The sequence below is a fragment of the Amphiprion ocellaris genome, chromosome 16, assembly GCF_022539595.1.
Source record: "Amphiprion ocellaris isolate individual 3 ecotype Okinawa chromosome 16, ASM2253959v1, whole genome shotgun sequence".
NCBI lineage: Eukaryota > Metazoa > Chordata > Actinopteri > Pomacentridae > Amphiprion > Amphiprion ocellaris.
This window is the reverse complement of record NC_072781.1, coordinates 9361243-9376332: the sequence shown is the minus strand read 5'-3', so window position 1 is coordinate 9376332 and position 15090 is coordinate 9361243. Positions and strand designations below refer to the sequence as shown.

The 15090-nt window shown below is 39.4% G+C and overlaps 2 protein-coding genes across 3 annotated transcripts in view; one reads left to right on the top strand and one right to left on the bottom strand.

Annotated features, from left to right (window-relative positions):
• The window catches only part of zcchc24 (zinc finger, CCHC domain containing 24), a 35206-nt gene extending 32652 nt beyond the window's left edge, over positions 1-2554 (bottom strand). The window contains exon 1 of the mRNA XM_023278276.3: positions 2053-2554. Coding sequence (XP_023134044.1) covers positions 2053-2292 — 240 coding nt within the window. The 5' untranslated portion in view covers positions 2293-2554. The remainder of the gene's footprint in view (positions 1-2052) is intronic.
• A 1541-nt stretch (positions 2555-4095) lies between these two features.
• On the top strand, positions 4096-14514 carry anxa11a (annexin A11a). Of its 2 annotated transcripts, none has more exons than XM_023278273.3 (15): positions 4096-4254; positions 6102-6374; positions 7886-7965; positions 8744-8968; positions 9155-9242; positions 10167-10261; positions 10578-10691; positions 10873-10963; positions 11333-11412; positions 11504-11560; positions 11698-11791; positions 11916-12011; positions 13137-13195; positions 13360-13482; positions 13582-14514. In XM_023278273.3, the coding sequence occupies exons 2-15, from the start codon at positions 6104-6106 to the stop codon at positions 13639-13641; spliced, it is 1533 nt and encodes a 510-aa protein (XP_023134041.2). In that variant the 5' UTR covers positions 4096-4254; positions 6102-6103; the 3' UTR covers positions 13642-14514. The 2 variants fall into 2 exon arrangements, with proteins under 2 accessions (XP_023134041.2, XP_023134039.2); XM_023278271.3 differs by having other exon boundaries at positions 8597-8968.
• Positions 14515-15090: the final 576 nt, after the last annotated feature.

Below are 15090 nucleotides of genomic sequence, written 5' to 3'. Positions count from 1 at the left end.
CTGCCATGTGTTTCAGCTCTGCATACTACTGCGTTATGCATTACCAGTCCTTTCTGGAAATGTACATGTTTGTGTGTTTGTCCAAACTTAAGTTTTAGAGCAGATTGTTCCTCAATTTCTTCGGTTTGGCCTCAAACCTCCTACTGTCAGCCCAAAGGAAACAGATTTCACACACATCTGCTAATGGCAGGGTGAGAGTGTTTGTTTATTTTGTGTGTCTGTGTGTGTGAGTGAGAGAATGAGTGCATGAATGACTGACTGATTGATTCCTGAGGAGGTTGTGTGTGTGTTCACATGCGTGGCAATAGATGGAAGCACTAAACCAGTGTCTTTACCAGTCACTGTGCATCTAAGTGAGTTGGACAAGTGTAGCACATCTGTGACTGTTTCCACACTTCCAGGTGTGTTGTCACTCAAACACTGATGTGCATAGGCCAGGTTTGTGGTATGTGGTGGAAATTTTAAAGGTGATTTCTCCTGGAAAGCACTGTATTATTAGATTTACCCAGAATGGTTCAGAAGATACATTAAAATACTCGTCTTCCTAGCCAAAAACTAGTTAATAAACAATTCAAACTGCTAGCAGATGAAACTGTAATACTTGACTCCTGCCCCTAGTGAGTTCCCAATCAACAAGCTCACTAATTTATCACCAATTGACTTTAAGCAGACTGTTGTGTGATCCTTCACTGCAAAAACAACCACATTTTGCATTACTCATCTCATCATCAAATCTCTGCAGTGGTTTATTTTACTTGGCTTCACCGGCATAGTAAGTTGCAAAATCCCCCCACCCCTGAAACCGTTTCCAGACTGTATGTGAGTTCTCGCAGCTTGAAACCCTTTCTGCTCATATGACCTGAATGGCATTACACACTGTAATGTACAATGTGCACACCCAATTTTTTTTAGATGACTCTTGATGTTAAATGACTTCAAAAGGCCTCTGTGGTTATCACCAACATAACAACAAGCACTGGTGAATACTTCATCCATCCATGACTAGTTTTCAACACATAGTCTCATCATAATGCAGATCTAAGAAACTCAACTGCAGTGCAATCAACACAATTTGCTGTATATTTCTTTGTAGCACTTTGCCAACAGGACGTGATCATTTTCTATATGTGTTGCATGTATGTGTGCGGCTGAGGTTAAGGGGTGTGGTGGTCATGGTGGGCTCCTTTCTGCACACAGTGTGGTCTGGAGTATCAGATTTGCACCCTGCACACATTAGCAGCATGTTTGTCCCTTAAAATTACTCGGAGCTACAAAAATAGACAATATGTAAACAAGGATTGATTTTTGTTTGCACAACCTGGTCTATTTGAAGAAGTCAGAGACAGCAGACCTCAGCAAGGGGCTGCAGTGACCCGCTTTCTCCAGGCAGAGGCGTGCAGGGGAATCTATTTCCATCTGTTGCCTCTCTGATCACAGACATGTCTGATCAGAACTGATTTTTGCTCAGCAGTGTCAGCTGGACTACAGCTTATCAATATGCTGAGACAGATTTAGTGACATTATGAGAAAAGGGAGCTGAACTGAATGAACTTAAAAACCCTGATATGACATTTAGCTGCAATGAACTTGCAGAAGTAAGATTTATTAAAATTACTTAAAACTTTCCAAACAATCATAGAACATCCTTTAAGGTGAATTGTTCGTAAGTGGGTTTAGAGTGAGGTTGCGACACTATATTTACTGAGCATCGCTGTGGTATTACATAGGCAGTGTTACAATATAATAATATCTAATTAAAATAGTGACTGAACAAATAAGATAAATGATCTGATGTGCTGTTGTTTATTTGAGTGATTAACAGCAATATCCATGAGAATAATACCCCCAAATATGTGTGCAATAAGACTACTTGAAGTTATTGTCCATATTAGAAATATCATGGCGGTTATGCAGACTAGGATCAGCCCATGTTGCACACTGAAAATATTTACTTTCCCACAATCAACAACTCGGTTTCTCACTCGGGTAACTTCAACCACAATCACAATGTGCAACATCCCAGAATTGTACGTGTAGCATGCCATGTTTCACCTCATTTCGCTGCAGCTGAAAGAAGTTGTTGAGATAGTTGGAGTTCAGGGAAGAGCTCAGGTCCGCCGCTGCGGGAGGCTTGCTGAAGCTGAGATCCGGGTGGGAAGAGTTGGGCTCGGGTCTGAACGCGTCAAAGGCGCTGGTCTGGTGAGGGTCTTGTAATGAAAGATAGACCCAGTTGAGAAGTTGCGCAGGCTGGTACACGGAGGCACTCGTGTCTATGGCAGACAACAAGCTCATCTTTCAACTCAAATGGCTAAACTGGATTTTCCACCGCTGTTTGTTGGACTGCTCTCAACTCTTTAACCGTCTTGCTTTCCCCGGCAGATGGCAAGTGCTCCTTTTTTTTTTCTTTTTTGAATTCTTCCCGTAAAGGGGCCCTGTCCTCCTCACGCCGGGAGCCTCGTCCCAGTTAGATGTTGCTCAAAAAGTCATTGCGCTAACATGTCAGTATAAAAAGTTTTCCCCTGCTCCCCATGGTCCGCTATCTGCCTTTATTGCAGCGGGGCAGACAGACGCTCTTTGGATATGCAATGAACTGAGCTCTGCGTCATCGGGGACGTTCAGCCAATCAGCGCCTGCTTCATATTAATATTCATTCATATCCCAATAACTCCCCATAAGGTTAATACATATTCTGACACATCATTTGCTAAATTAAACCAATTAACAGAGCCATATGATAGTATTTATTGCTTGTAAAATAGATGTTTTTCGTATCTAGAGGCTTATTTATAAATATTTACACTGTCCCATTGGTTTCTGTCATTATAAAAGCCTGTCTGACCAATTTTGTCATTCAACTATCTGAAAACAGACATATATATATTCATGTGTGCTATAAGGACAAAGATGGATGAGTTTTGGAGCCGCACAGAACATTGAGTCCAGCAGTTAAGCAATCAATAAACTCAGCAGCATAAAACCAGCCCAGGCCCATTACAGCCTCCAGACAACCTGAAGGTGGCAGGCAAAGCAGTATGTTCAAATGAAAACTTTTAAAAGGGCTCCCTCTTGTGGTACATGCCCTTCACAGACACACACGTACATTCCCTTGTTGGTAACAATTATCATGATCTCACACATGGAGTTTATGGTCTTGCATGGACAGATACACACTGATCTCATACAACCAGACGTTTCTCCACAGTGCTGTGTTGTATACAGGATATTCCTTTATTAAAGCTATATGTCTGTATGATCACACCTCAAACTATGATCACAAAATATAAATGAATAAAACAAGATTTCAAGAATTTAATTTATGGACCCATTTTGATGCTAGTGTTGGCACATATATAAAGCTGTGAGCAAAGTTCACAAACACTTGTAAAGGCAACCTATATCATGACAGTCCGTGTCCAGTCACTCCGTTATGTCCCAATTTACTATGATGGAAAAAGATTTTGTCATTTTTCCAGAAGACCTGTAATAAATCTATAAAAGAACAAAAATTGATGACTGATTTTGTTTATATGTTTTTCAATGATTTTGTTCAGTTCTGGGAATTATTGTGAACTCAAGAATGCCATTATACACATGGATACATGGCCTTTACATGGGTGTAAATATATAAGATGTATATATAATATAATGAAATATGCTCACATAAAAAAATTAATTAAGGAATAGTTTTTTTCTCTTTGAATCTTACATTTAGGTTGTCTTATCACACATACATAAAGTACATGTATGTATACGTGTGTGTATTGATTCAACACATCACATGCAAATATATATATACACACACACACACACACACACACACACACACACACACACACACACACACACACATATGTATATACGTGTGTGTGTGTGTGTGTGTGTGTGTGTGTGTGTGTGTGTGTGTGTGTGTGTGTGTGTGTATCATTTATTTACCTTTTTACTTACTTGCTGTAAAAAAAATGATTAGGATATTTGTTTTGTTTACTTGTCAAGTAATACACCTATTGTGAAACATGTCGTGACGTGGGTGTGTCACATTTTCCATTATGGCACTAATGTTCAGGTGAGTGTACGTCTTTCGGTGACCGGTATTTGTTTATGATCGTTGTCACAGAGCAGGACTGTCTGTCAATGGAAATGGGTGGGTTCCCTAAATGGAAACTTGGAGTCCCACCCACACTACTTAAATACACTCAATACTGCGACTGTCTAAAGAAATACGTCCACCAGGAAGAGACTGATAAACGCTAGAAAGTAAGTGCTGAAAGCTAACAACTACTAAAACTGCTTGCGACGATACCGGATACACTAATACACGTATTGAATTAGCTACATTTCGGTGTGTTTTTTGGAGTCGTTTTGTGCTTTAACGTCTGTTCCTGTCGACGTTGGCGTTAGCTGGCCTGTCAACGTTATTTTACAGTCGTTAGTACCTTTAGCTCACGGCTGTAGAATGCTCGACCAGGTCGTAGCTTCATTTTAAGGTTTGCAGTTTGTTCGTGTTTTTGTGGCAGCTAGCTTAGGTACGGCGAAAGTAAGGTTCAGTTTACGAGGCTGTTGAAGCTACTTCATGTAAATTGGGTTGGGAGGTAACTTCAGTCGTCAGCTAGTTTTCAGTAGAGGTTTGTACAGGCCTGAAGCAGTGGTGTTCTTAAAGTAAGCTAGCTCTCTAAGCTAATAATCTGTTTCCACATAAACCAACATTATCTGTTTGGCATAGCGTCCACTTGCCAAGGTGAAATCGTCAGTAATGTTATGTGTTTAGCCGACCTAGCAGTCATAATAATGTAGAAATAGAGTTGGTTGACACAAGATTTGCTAATGACAACCGTCACGGTTTTGTAATAACTTAGAAGGCAGTAGTTACTTCAGTAGGTTTTTTCTCCTTCATGACCCAGAAGTGATCTTTACAGGCACCCCAGTCCTCTGAGCAAGTATGGTGTTTCAGTGGTTTTGTGGGTTTGTCTGGATGCAGTTCCTCACACTTTGACGTGTGAAAGTAGGGGGATGTGTTGTGCTTGCACCTTTGCAGCATTAACGTGTGATATGTTTGAACTGGAGAAATTATCTCTAAAAAAAATACGGCAGGCCACATTTGTTATGAGGATTTCACAGCAGCACTTTGACTCAGCACCAGTGCTCCTCATCTGGACATGAGCAACAGGCCATGTGGGGGAAGTGTACTGTATGAAAGGTTGAAAGCATTTCGGTCATTGTGGTAGAAATAACTGTTACTTAAAAAACTGAAAGTAAATTACAAAACAATGCTTCTATCTCATCTGATTTGATCTCTCTATTCCACAGAGTATGTTCCAGCTCTGTGGGCTTATCCAAATACAGCAACGTCTTTTTTCTATTAATAAAATGCAAAGCAGCAAGGACTGTTCCATTTAAGTCCACTGGAGTCAGTTTTACCATGGAACAAGCAGCCCTACTGGGACATAGGCTTGACCAAAATTAAAGTTTCCTCACCACGCCACCACTCAACTAGAAAGGTCTGTAAACCAACAGCCCTGGAATGAAGAGTCTGCCATTCGTTAGATTTTAGTGACAGTGGCACTTACATTGCTTCATTCAAAAGAAAAGACTGCAGTGAATACACTACAGACTTAATTTATATTAGAGAAAACAACTGAAACTAGGGATGGCTGTAATGGGTCGTTTATTGTTTGCTTTTGCAATCATCAAACAGTACTGCACCGTGAGTGAAGGAACTCGGGAACCTATAAACCAGGCTCCATGTCCAAAGTAATGATTAGCTGTTCGCTTATTCTATGTCTCCTCTATATGTTTCAAAGCAGATAGCTATAAATGCCCCTGTTCTGAAAAATTCACATTGCTCATGTCTTAGTCAGTGAAGCGTTCTGTCCAGTAGGAAAGATGAGGAGGAGCAGTTTTACAACTAGGTGTGTTTACAGCTATGGAAGTACATTCGGTATGTCTTAAAGATGTCAGAGGAGTGTTTCTATGGATTAAGTGTTGTTTGCCAGCAGATAAGGTACATTTTTGCCTAGGTGGCTCCACAAGATGAATATTAATATGATTTTTTTTGGAATAGATTAGAGAGCCCTCTAAGTAACTGTTCCATTTTATGTTCAAAGCAATGAGCTACCCCGGATACCCCCCTCAGACAGGCGGATACCCACCTCAGCCTGGGGCTTACCCTCCACAACCAGGTGCTTACCCACCCCAGCCTGGAGCTTACCCTCCCCAAGCAGGAGGAGGCTACCCACCACAGCCAAGCGGCTACCCTCCTCAACCTGGCGGCTATCCACCACAGGCTGGAGGTTATCCACCACAAGCAGGAGGATATCCTCCACAGGCTGGAGGCTATCCACCACAAGCAGGAGGCTACCCACAGGCACCACCTCAAGGTAAGCCAACATTTAGTATTGTTAAAGGAATAGGTCAACATTCTGGACATGGCCTTATTTGCTGTCCTACTGAGAGTTGGATGAGAAGATCCATACTGTTCTCATGAGCAATATTGCAAGTTGGCAAGATGGAAGGTAGGACACTTGAAATCTGTTTAAAAAAAAAAAACAAAAAAAACACACACAGTATTTTGATCTAGAAAATAAAACAGTTGTATGTTGACTGTGTCAATTTAATCTGGCTTACAACCACTTGACTGCAGCAATATGTAACCACACTCATCACAGGCATGTGGACGTTAACCTGCAAGGTATTTTAAATGTTATTTGTTGCCTTTTTATTTAGTAGTTGTTTTATGATGAAGTACAATATTCATATCAATGCAACAAAGTTCCACACATGTCAGCAGCATTTAAGATGCAGCTGCAAATGGTCATTGAAAAATGTGATTCATGGTTTCAAATGGCTGTTAAATAGCTGCCTGCAATACTTTTTTGCACAGTGTTTAAGATTGTTGTTAAGTTCTGATTAAATTTAATTTTTTTCCCCTTACTATTAGACTAGCCGAAAAGTCTAAATTTAAATTCCTGTTTAATTGACTGGGAAATTAGTCAGTAGCAACATCTGTAGACTTTATGGTAAATATGGAACTACCACTACCAGCAAGTTAGATAAGCTTAGCATAAAGATGGAAGGCAGGTACAGTGAAGAACTAGCATAGTTTCGCCTCAAGGTAAGAATTGTGACACTCATGGAGTTGCATGATATAACTTGTTTGTTCATACAAAAAAAATGTAGTGTCTGCCTTGTGTTTTTTCTATATCTTGACAGCCCACAGTGACTGTTTTAAGTCTTCTTGTCAGTCACACTTTTTAAATAATTAAGCAACCAAGATATAATGTATTAAATAGCTAATTTATACAAGTGCTAGAAGGATGATTTTGTTGTCATTTGGCAGAGCCTGAGCAGCTGGTTATCAATGCACAGCCTTTGTGGTTATTAGTCAATATGACAAGCTGCTGGTTGTAGCTTTATATTTACCCTACAGACATGAGAGTGACATTGATCTTTTCTCTAAACCCTCACTGTGATTAAATATTTCACAAAATAATAAACAGCATGTGCAAATGAAACTGAAGTGAAACAGACTGTTAAGGTCAGGGTATTCTAATGCCTATCATAGAAAGGATGAGTCAGATAAATCCTGTTTGCAGGCCACAGTGATCATGAGACTTGTAGTTAATAGACTGGAATTTTTTTCACTGTCAGAAACAAACAAATCTCTGCTGTTGCTAAGAGAAGCAAGTCCCAGAGTCTATCTTTCGCATAGTGCTCCCATTCTCTCTCCAGAACTCTTTCACATACTTGTTAAGTAGCTGACAAACAGGAAAAAGAAACTTCCAGTAAGAAGGGGTCACTCCTGTTTCAGTCAAATATTGTCAGACATATTTTCATTACATAATACTTCCTCAACTCTCCCGAACAGTTTATTCTTTATTTTCCACTGCAGGCAGCTGGGGAGGTGGCCCTGCTGGTGGATATCCCTCCATTGGTCTTGACAATTTATCTAACCCTGGATATGGTGGCATGGTAAGTTTAGCCTAAGAATATCACCTGCACCAAGAACATGTTTTATATATGTGTAATGCAGTCATTGGATTATTGCGTTGAATATTCCAGTTAGAATGAATTACACATCCTTTAGTGGAATATCGCATCCTTTCAGTTTACGGTAAGACTTTTCCAAAGTACGCATCCTAAAATCTTCAGCATTACCATTTCCTTTGTCAGCTTCTCTAGTTCTGCTGCATGAAAACCAGGCATGTACTTAATTCTTATCCAAGCTTCTTAAACCTATCAATCTGATGCAAATGTATCCCTTTTACTTTTCTGATGCGTCGTCTTGTCTCTTATATTCTCATTTATGCTATCAGGTATATGGAATGGCATTTTATTAGCATGGCCACACTTTTTTTGGATAACTGTACATCATGCATCCAGAATAACGTAAAAGCAACAAGCCACTTCAGTGTGTCTTCTGAAGTTGATTCTACAGTAGGGGGCAGTTACTTGGTAATTTGTTAAATACTGATGTAGATATTACCAATTCCCCAAACTTACCTATTCCAAAAAAGGTGTGACCAGCTATCTGTACTTTGCTTAAAATAATCTGAAAGAATCTGTGCGCAAATTATGGAGTGCCAATCTTTCCAAATCACAGGCCAGCCAGACCTCTGCAGGCATGGGGGGTTTTACTCCAAACCCGTCAATGTTCGCCCAAGCCCCTGGGGGGTATCCACCTGCCCCTCAACAAGGCGGGTATGGTGCCCCCTTCCCTAACCAACAGTCATATGGCCTGTACCCACAGCCAGGAGGGACCATGCCCCAACAGCAAGCTCCAGCGATGGGCTACCCTGGTCAGCCTGGCCAGCCAATGCCTGGTTACCCGCGTGCACCATCACCCAACCCATCTATGCCTGGTTACGGAGGAGCACCAGCACCTATGCCAGGGTACCCAAAGGTCCCATCACCAAATCCGTCCATGCCAGCCTATGGAGGAGGAGGAGCCATGCCGATAGCTCCCCCTGTCAATGTAAGAAACACTGAAAAAAAGCATTTTTGACTCCATCGGTTATAAAACAAAATATCAGTCTTGTGATGCCTTTAAGTTATGTTCCACACACACACTATTTTGAGTATCTACAATGTTTAAACAAGAGCAAACTTTTTGTTGTAATAACACTGTTGCACTGTGGAAATTGTTGTATTGTTATCTCAGAGAGGATTCAGGGGGACAATCAAGGACTATCCTGGAGCTGACCCACTCAAAGATGTGGAGGTCCTGAGGAAGGCCATGAAGGGTTTTGGTGAGTCAGGACCTTAATTAAGCTATAATAATTAATTAAAGATCTTCTCCCAGTGCGTTTGATGACATGCAGAATATTACTGCTTTGAATAACACCCAGCATCTTAAATGTTTCTTCCTTTACAAAGTGAAATCACCTGGTTAGTTAGTCATTGAAAAATCCAGATTCTATAAATATTCAAATAAGTTTCTTTTCAACAATTTAACCACCGAATACAAGATATCTCCTACATCACTGAAAGTTGCCAATTGGCTACTAAAGTAGTTGTTATGTCACAATTCTCAGATACATACCTTATTGTCACATTTTAGATAAGCGTTGAGCAAATTTCCTCTTTCAGCACATGAATCTGCACAGCCCTGTACAGTCAAACTTTGTAGCTACGTCATTCTTTACATTGAGGCACATGAACACATTTTCTAAATGGAGAGGAGTTCAGGTCACTTTGAAAGCCAAAGATCTTTTGATACATGTGATGCTCTGGATGTTGTCTACGTGCGAAGTTTTGTTCTAATGGTATATTCTTTTGGGCCAATATTTTACTATTCTAAATGGCTCTATGGGTCATGGTTAGCTAGGAAGTATTTAGTTGAAAAATAATTTTGATAGTGTTTTTCAGCTATTTGTGATCATCGTCAGACTATTTCCTCGTTTCAGACTATATTATTCAAAAATGTGAAGAATTTCATAGAGCATTCTCATTCTGTGGATATTTACTTATCTGTGAAGAGACACCTAATTAATTAGTCAGAAGTATCCTGCAACTATTGTTACTTTGTTTTTAGTTATGGGCAGCCTTTATTTGCATGTTCTTTTTGTAAATTTTGAAAGACAGTTTTCATTTTAAGGTGTAAGTATTTTATTAAGCCACATTTATTACCTGTAATTCATGTCAGATTTGACTTTGTGGGCTTGTCTGTGCAGGAACTGATGAGCAAGCCATTATCGACTTGCTGGGGAGTCGCTCCAACAAGCAGCGTGTACCTATGCTCAGGACTTTCAAAACCGCCTATGGAAAGGTAACAGTCCTGTTCATGCCTGTTGTTATGTTTTGTACTGCCATTGCGTTAACTAACCTTCCATTAGAAGAGTATCTATTTTTAAAATAAAAACAGCATTTACCAAGATAGAAACCTACATGGCTCAGTGTGCATTACAGAGCAGTGCATAGTAGTGACAAGCAGACAACAGGTGCCAGTGCTTCCAGTAAAATGGAGAGGGGATTAGATGTCCTCAAAGCTCATTATAGCTATGCCCAGAGCTTCTTGCACCAAATTTTTCACTACTGCAGTTAATGGAGGTTTTGAGTTATTTTAAGCATATTTCCACTTTCAGGATCTGATAAAGGACCTGCATTCAGAACTGTCTGGAGACTTCAGGAAGCTGGTCATGGCCATGATGAAGACCCCAGCTGAGTTTGATGCCTATGAACTCAACAGTGCCATAAAGGTGAATGTTCACAAAATGTTGTTAAAACACAGAATCATGTTGACATGCTACATTATAATGGAATATATAAAGAACTACTTTAGCTGTAGGTTTGAATGAAGATTCCCTGAACACACATAAACAAGAAGAATTCTTGCAAGGATGAGGTTGTGAGATCATCATTGTTCTGTCTCCCTCACAGGGAGCTGGAACTGATGAGGCCTGCCTGATAGAGATCCTGTCTTCCCGCTCCAACGCTGAAATCAAGGAGATAAACCGGATTTACAAACATGGTGTGATGTCCCAGGGCTGTAAAAGCACTGCTTTCCTACATTGCTCTGTTCTTCTTTATCCCACAGCATCACAGCACTGGTTTTAGAGTTTTACTGTATTTATAGATAAGCAAAATGTGTGTAGATGTAGATAGTACTATAACATTTCAAAATGCAGATGTTAGTACAAGCATTTTTAGTCCATAAATTGCTAAACTAGTTCAACTGCAAAGGCAAAATATTCTGATTACCAACTTCAACTCAAAAATATTCATCAGACTTTAAAAGTCTCTTTTGCTTGAACTGACATATATTTGTGATCTGTTTTTAGTAGTTTTTTTGTGTGTGTGTTGTTATTGTTGTTTTATTCTTACTTTTTTGCTGTTTCAGCGTACAAGAAGTCACTGGAGGATGCAATTAGCGGAGATACCTCAGGCCACTTCCGCAGGCTCCTGATCTCTCTCTCTCAGGTAGAGCTGTGATCCAAATGAATTCCATTTATACATCTCTTAGCAGCTACCATGAGATTTAATTAGGAATATGCTGTTTTGTATTGTGTAGGGTAATCGGGACGAACGTGAAACTGTTGACATCTCCCTGGCTAAACAAGATGCTCAGGTAAAGTCTGTTTCTTTCTCATTAGTAATTAACGTTTCATGATTTATCTACATCTTGGTAGCTCTTATATTGTTAATAACTTGACCTGCTAATTGCAAAGATATTGAGGTTTGGACATTTTGCTTTTATCTGAATAGGCCTTGTATGCTGCTGGAGAAAACAAACTGGGAACAGATGAGTCCAAATTCAATGCCATTTTATGCGCCAGGAGCAAACCCCATCTCAGAGCAGGTACGCTTTATGAAGAAATCTGATTTAAAGCGTATCAAAGGACAACTGAGAATTAAGTCACAAATGCAAAAGTTAAGTGCCTTGTTAGCTATATTACTGACTATGTGTGGATGTGTGGGTATAGTGTTTCTTGAGTACCAGCAGATGTGTGGCAGGGATATTGAGAAGAGCATCGGCAGGGAGATGTCTGGGGACCTTGAGAGTGGCATGCTGGCAGTGGGTAAGAAGGCACACACACCTATCCAAGTCTATTCTTAGAAAGGCCACGCCAGTTCTATTACGAGAGTTAGTGTACGTCATGCATAACTAATTAATGACTGTAGAGAGGCTTGTCTTTGGTACATGTTTGACATAACATTCAACCATTTAACAGTTTCCATGCTCATTGTGTTAAAACACAAGTAAACGTACTGTGATACCTAGGTAGGGGTTTTGTTCAATGCGTAATCTCTTTGTTTTTTCCTTTTTTGCCAACATTTCTCAGGGTTATGGTACAGTAACCTATTTTTAGATGTGTTTTAGTTGAACTCTGCCATTGGTATTGCACACTCACTCTATATGTTGTCATTGTTAGGTGGTGTACACTCCTGTGTTGAAAGTCTGCCTCTGTTGTTCTTGCTGTGTTTCATTTCCATTCACAGAACAACATTGTTTCTGATTTCACATTTACATGTGGAAAAAAAGGAAAACTTTAAAGCTGCATTCATCAATATTTGACCACTAGGGGACAAAAAAATCCTAGAAAGAAGCTTAGAAATACAGCTTCAACTTCGTATTGGTTTTGTTAAATTGTTGTTGTACATCTAACAGAGAGTAGCTTTATCCCGTTTTGACATCTAAATGCATGTAAATGCAATATTCACTTTCCTTTTAGCTCCGTTTTGTCTCCACAAATTCTTGAGAACAGAATCTCTCTCTTCAGAAGCTGTTAGAAGTTTTTGTCCTGCCATTTCCTGCTGCCCAGGTAGCTTACAGTACATTTATCAGAGCTTGTTTGCTTAACACTGCAGCTGCCTACTGCTGGCAATGGGGTTGTGACATTGACAAAAGTGGGTAGACTCAACCAGATGGTAAATGTGCTAGATGCAAACGGAGTGAAAAGATTAGTCATCGTGAGTTTAGGAATAAAACAATCATTTCATAATATCCAAATATTGACGCAGCTTTAAATTTGCTTGTAGTCACTGTGTGCTTCTTTTTCTTTTCTTTCTTGACTTTTCATAGTTTACTTCCCAGGTGACATATGATTCTCATCTCACTGTTTTAAATATTTTCTGTGTTCTTTACAATGTACTCCAATGAGTTTAAGTGCATTTGTTGATAATAGGTATTTTCTATGTTTCAGTGAAGTGCATTAAAAACACACCTGCCTACTTTGCTGAGAGACTTTACAAGGCCATGAGGGTGAGAGAAATCACTAAATAAACTTAGCACTGGATTTATTTAAATGCACTCTCATTTTGTGTATTTATGTAATTGTGTGTGTGTGTGTGTGTGTGTGTGTGTGTGCGTGTGTGCGTGTGTGCGTGTGTGCGTGTGTGCGTGTGTGCGTGCATGCATATATTCAGGGAGCTGGGACCAAAGACAGAACCCTGATCCGGATAATGGTCTCCCGTTCAGAAGTCGACATGCTGGATATTCGCCAGGAGTATGTGAAGAACTATGGCAAGTCGCTCTACACGCACATCTCTGTAAGTATCTGTATATATAGAAACAGTTATTGTGCACTTTTTTTTTTTTTTTTTTTTTAACCAATAAATCATTTGTTAATACTTCTGTGTAATTAATAGGGAGACACATCAGGAGACTACAAGAAACTCCTATTGAAGCTCTGTGGGAGCAGTGACTGAAAACGAGACAGCCACTACAATAGAGATTTCTATAAGTATCATTTTTCTGCCTTATCTTTATGCACTATACACAAACTGCAAACCTGCATGCCATGCCAATGCTTTCAATGCAATGTTTACTGAGTTATAAGAACCTCCTACATATTGCTACATGTTACTTTTATATACACAGTGTCACCAAAAGGTTTTATATTTTTTCACTTGTGATATCTTTGCTGGATATATGAGTCGAATATACATGGCCAGACAATGGATTTGTAAGAGCTTACGTTACAATTTTAAGAGCTATATATTTTCTAAGATTTTTTTATTTCAATTGTGCCAATACGATTAGATATCAAATGATATCTAATGCATTTATTAGCATCTTTTCTGATTATCAGCAATTCTGAAGAAAGTATGAGACACAGAGTCGATAGCAGCTATGTACCAAAGTAAAAAATAATGTTTGCAATTGTATAATCTCTTCTGTTTTTTATATTTCTTGTTCAGCATAGTTGTGCTGTGTTTGAAGCAAATGCTTTAAATGTCTAGTATGTGATTCTAACCCAAAACCCACGGAATATGAACTGGATGTCCATTCTGTGAGTGTGCTAAAAAAAAAAAAATCAAGTGTTCATACACAACCCTGGCTCTGGAAACTAAAAAAAGCATATCAGACTGATTAACACCACACTATTCCAGCATGTAAGTTTGTGCACTTTCATGCTCATACACAGGACAGGGGTAAACGCAGAGGGAGGGGAGTTGGCAGGCTTCAACTTTAGTTTGTTTATCGTATACCTGTCATTGTAGCATGTAAAACCCAGCATTACATTTCATGAATTGTGATCTTGTATTCATGAGTCTCAGAAAATAAACACTGAGAATGTACACTGGAATTATTTGTCATTCATCATGTGCAAAGTACATGAGAAATGCAACAGACATACTATAAATAGGATTTGTTTTGATTAAGATATTCCTCAAATAAGTTTTATACAAATTACTGGTTCTCATGAGACGGCTTTCTCACCAGTTCCAGCTCTGTGAAGAAGTGAATATTAGGAAATGACACATTTTTGAAGTGCATGTAAATATATACAAGCCTTGCAGAAAATAGCCATTAAAAGAAAGCCTTTCATCTGATAGTTACACACTATTAAATTTTATTTTATGAACTGAAAAGAACTCACATGAATTGTCAGCTGTTGACATTTCTGGAATCTGATCAATCTCCTATGTGGTATCACTCAATAACCACTTTGCCGAAAGCTGTTGAGACCCTTCCATGACCACTCTGATCTTGTCAGTGCTTGGCAGTAGACTCGGTTTGCCAGCAGAGGGCAGTCAAGTGTTTAGTCAACCCCAAACGCCACACAAAAGATGTGAATGTCAACAAGCAGCACTCGTATGGATCATCATATGATGGCATTAAATCTGTAACCCAGGTCATAGTTTAAATGTTTA

What these genes read in the sequence shown, in the direction of transcription:
- anxa11a (XM_023278271.3), top strand. Translation starts at nt 6,104, where the DNA reads ATGAGCTACCCCGGATACCCCCCTCAGACAGGCGGATACCCACCTCAG. An exon ending in CCCACAGGCACCACCTCAAG is followed by an intron (nt 6,375 to 7,885) that starts GTAAGCCAACAT and finishes TTTCCACTGCAG; the next exon opens with GCAGCTGGGGAGGTGGCCCT. An exon ending in GAGTGGCATGCTGGCAGTGG is followed by an intron (nt 12,012 to 13,136) that starts GTAAGAAGGCAC and finishes TCTATGTTTCAG; the next exon opens with TGAAGTGCATTAAAAACACA.